This window comes from Gavialis gangeticus, unplaced genomic scaffold (genome assembly GCF_001723915.1).
Source record: "Gavialis gangeticus isolate Ggan-Ray unplaced genomic scaffold, GavGan_comp1, whole genome shotgun sequence".
Taxonomy (NCBI): Eukaryota; Metazoa; Chordata; order Crocodylia; family Gavialidae; genus Gavialis; species Gavialis gangeticus.
In genome coordinates this window covers 19,393,922-19,397,320 of record NW_017729031.1, presented here as the reverse complement: position 1 = coordinate 19,397,320, position 3,399 = coordinate 19,393,922, and the positions used below count along the sequence as shown (strand labels likewise).

Below are 3,399 nucleotides of genomic sequence, written 5' to 3'. Positions count from 1 at the left end.
GTGGAGGGGGGCGCTGCCTGGGAGCCAGGTCCTGGGAGCCAGCTGGGGGTGGGGGAGAGAGGGATGGCAGGGGGAGAATGCAGCACAATTCACCCAGGAGATGCAGTGGAGGTGCAGTCCACAGCTGCCTCCACAATGCTGGGCATGGAGCCGAGCCTGGCCCTGACCCCAGCCCTAACCTCAGCCCAGTATGCTGGGCAGGCAGAGTGGGTGGAAGGCATCCAGGACCTAGAGCTGGAGCCCCACGCACTGGTGGGGGGCGGTGTGCTGCCCAGCTACAGCTCCCCTCCACCCCGCCTGGAGTGGTGCAGCAGGCGCAGGAGCAGGGGAGGCCACTGGAGGTGGGGAGAGCCAAGCTGTATTTGGGCAGCTGCACCCACACTGAGAGTAGCCCCGTTGAGAAGCTGTGCACGCTGATCGGGGTGGGGCTGGGGCCAGTGGGCACAGGCGGGAGTGCAGTGCTGGCTGTTCTGGGTGGCGCTCAGCCCTATGTGGAGTGCCGCGGGGCAGCTGCTGGCAGGATCCAATTAATTGGTGGGCTGGATCCAGTCTGTAGGCCGTATTTTGCCCCTCCCCCCTGGCTTACATCCTTGTAAATTTTCTCATTTTAGTGATAACCAACTTATTATTGTTTGTTTCCATTTTTTGTTATTTATTTATTTATAGCTGCATTTGGAAAAACCTATAAAAATGACCATTCAGTGCCTCGTGGATTGCATTGTGAATTGTCAGCTTTCCAAGTGGTCATCCTGGTCACAATGTTCACACACTTGTGGTGTTGGAGGTAAGTGCTTTTCCAAGACTGTTTTTACCCTTTTTCTGTATCTCTCAAAGACTTCCTGTGTGATAAAGAATGTTAATAAGACCCCGTCCTGCAAATATTTATGCAGATCCTTCAGAACAGGTAAAAAGAAACATACATTTATCTGCAAACTTAAGAAGGGCTGGAATTGCTTCAATATGCAGTAAATCCTCAGAATATTATTTGGATTTTTTTTACATGTTTCATAACAATCCCATGAGGACTTTTCTATGGTGGTGTTGGATTTTTTTCATAATTAGTTTTTTTTTTTTTAATTTAATTAAAATTTGTCAGGCTATTTTTTTGAATTATCCAAATATGAGAAGCAGACAGACACATACAGCAAGGATCATTTACTAATTTGTTCCAAAATCTGTAAATTCAGCCACTGAAGAAAAAACCCCAAACTTTTCTTCAACATAGAACCAGGTAAGAAATGTAACCTGAAAGATAAAGCTAGTGAGACTTGTACATTTTGTTTGTTTTTTTTACGTTGATACTTCCTACTCTTCTCTGTACTTCAGAACTCAAAATATCAGCCCAGTTGTGTCTATAATAACTAAAATAATAATTTTTTATGTTATAGAAAAGACTTTGGTAAATATTCTGCCTTCTTTAGGATATGCTTAGACCCTTACTTCATCACTGGGGTTATGTACCGGTATATGCAGTTGAGTATGTATCTTGTACAGAGAAATGAATGTCATTAGGACTATTAGTTTTGAATGTTTTTTTATTTAATTCTTGCAGTTCTGAATTTAAAAGAAGTATTATAGGTTTTCTTTAAAATACACCGGTGATATTACTTTCCAAGCTGTGGTGTACTTTGGAATTACAACACAGTTTCTAATTGTCCTAAAGATTTCAAGGTCTGTAGTGTTATTTTGAATCAAATTTATTTGAGGACAAAGAAAGAATGGATTCTCAGCTTCTATGGAAGCATCTTTTTAGACGGATTTCAGAGATCAAAGCATGTAACAGAAACTATCAAAGAGTTTAATATTCAGATTAATCACATTCTTTGTCTGTTGAGCTTTCATCAGTTCAGTAAAACAGTGCTCCCTAAACTTAACATAAATGAATAATGCATAAATATTATTTAATAGCCACCAGCCATTAAGAAACTATTAATTTGAAGCTGAATTTTTCCTCCCTTTTTAAAACCTTTCTAAGGGTATTAATGTTCATGTTATTAGAAAAAATAGAATCATTTGACAGTGCACAGTGGCTTACTAGGATAAGATGAGTCACGCCTACATATCATCAAAAGCCAGTCATTGCTTCATCCTGGCTTCCATTATACAAAGAGTTACCAAAAAAGGAAGTAAGTACCCCAAATACTGTACAGTAGCAAAAAGTTTTCTCTCTTGTATATGCCCTCTGTACCTTGCACAGGTAATAAAGGGAACTGCTGTCAGCAGAAAGGTATGTTGAAATTTAGGTTTAGGTATTTGGCACATTGAGTATCCTTAGTCTCTTGGGAACCAAAAAAGTTACTTCACCTGTAGGCCAGGAATTTGCATCCTCCTCTGCAGGATTCTTAAGTCAATTCTTAAGTCACTGGAAGCCAATTAAAAGTGAGAGGACTTGGAACTTTGAGCCCTCAGCTAATCCATCTAGGATTATAGAAGTGTTTTTGTTCCAAACCTCACCAAGGCTGATCACTTCATTACATCTGAATAACTCCATTCAGTATATGTTATGAGTCCTCCATATTTTTTATGTACAACACGCACCCTTTTCCCCAAAAAACAGCTGCTTGAAATTGCAGTGTACATTGTATTTAGGAAATACGATAAGAGCAGTTTCTTCCTTACCAAGTAAAAATAAAAAATATTATCTGCAGTGTCTCACAGGGAGAAGAATGGATAACAGCTCCTTAACCATTGCTACAAAGGGCGCTGACAGACATGATGGTTTGTCATAGATTTCATAGACATTAGGGCTGGAAGGGACCTTGGAAGATCATCAAGTCCAGCCCCCTGCCTGAAGGGCAGGAAGTCCGCTGGGGTCATAGGATGCCAGCAAGATAAACATCCAATTTGCTCTTCAAGGTGTTCAATGTAGGTGCTTGAACCACCTCAGAAGGCAGGCTATTCCAGACCTTGGGGGCTCGGACAGTAAAGAAATTCTTCCTTATGTCCAGCCTGAAACGGTCTTGCAGGAGTTTATAACCGTTCGACCTCGTCATCCCATGGGGTGCTCTGGTGAACAAACATTCCCCCAGGTCCTGGTGGTCGCCCCTGATAAACTTATAGGTGGCCATTAGATCACCCCTAAGCCTGCGCTTTTCCAGGCTAAAGAGCCTCATAGCTCTCAGTCTGTCTTTGTACAGTCTGTTTTACTGACCTCTGATCATATGCATGGCTCTTCTCTGGACTCTCTCAAGCTTCTCCACATCCTTTTTGAATTTTGGGGCCCAAAACTGGATGCAGTACTCCAACTGCAGCCTCACCAAGGCCAAATACAAGGGGAGAATGACATCCCGGGATTTGCTTGAGAAGCATCTATGGATGCAAGCCAGCGTTTTGGTCGCTTTACTAGCTGCAGCATCGCATTGCAGGCTCATGTTCATCTTGTGGTCAATGATGACCCCC

General features: G+C 42.5%; 1 protein-coding gene across 1 annotated transcript in view; it reads left to right on the top strand.

Annotated features, from left to right (window-relative positions):
• Window positions 1-3,399, top strand: part of THSD7B (thrombospondin type 1 domain containing 7B) — a 754,813-nt gene that overhangs the window by 704,276 nt on the left and 47,138 nt on the right. The window contains exon 19 of the mRNA XM_019522475.1: window positions 667-784. Within this exon, the coding sequence (XP_019378020.1) occupies window positions 667-784 (118 nt within the window). The remainder of the gene's footprint in view (window positions 1-666; window positions 785-3,399) is intronic.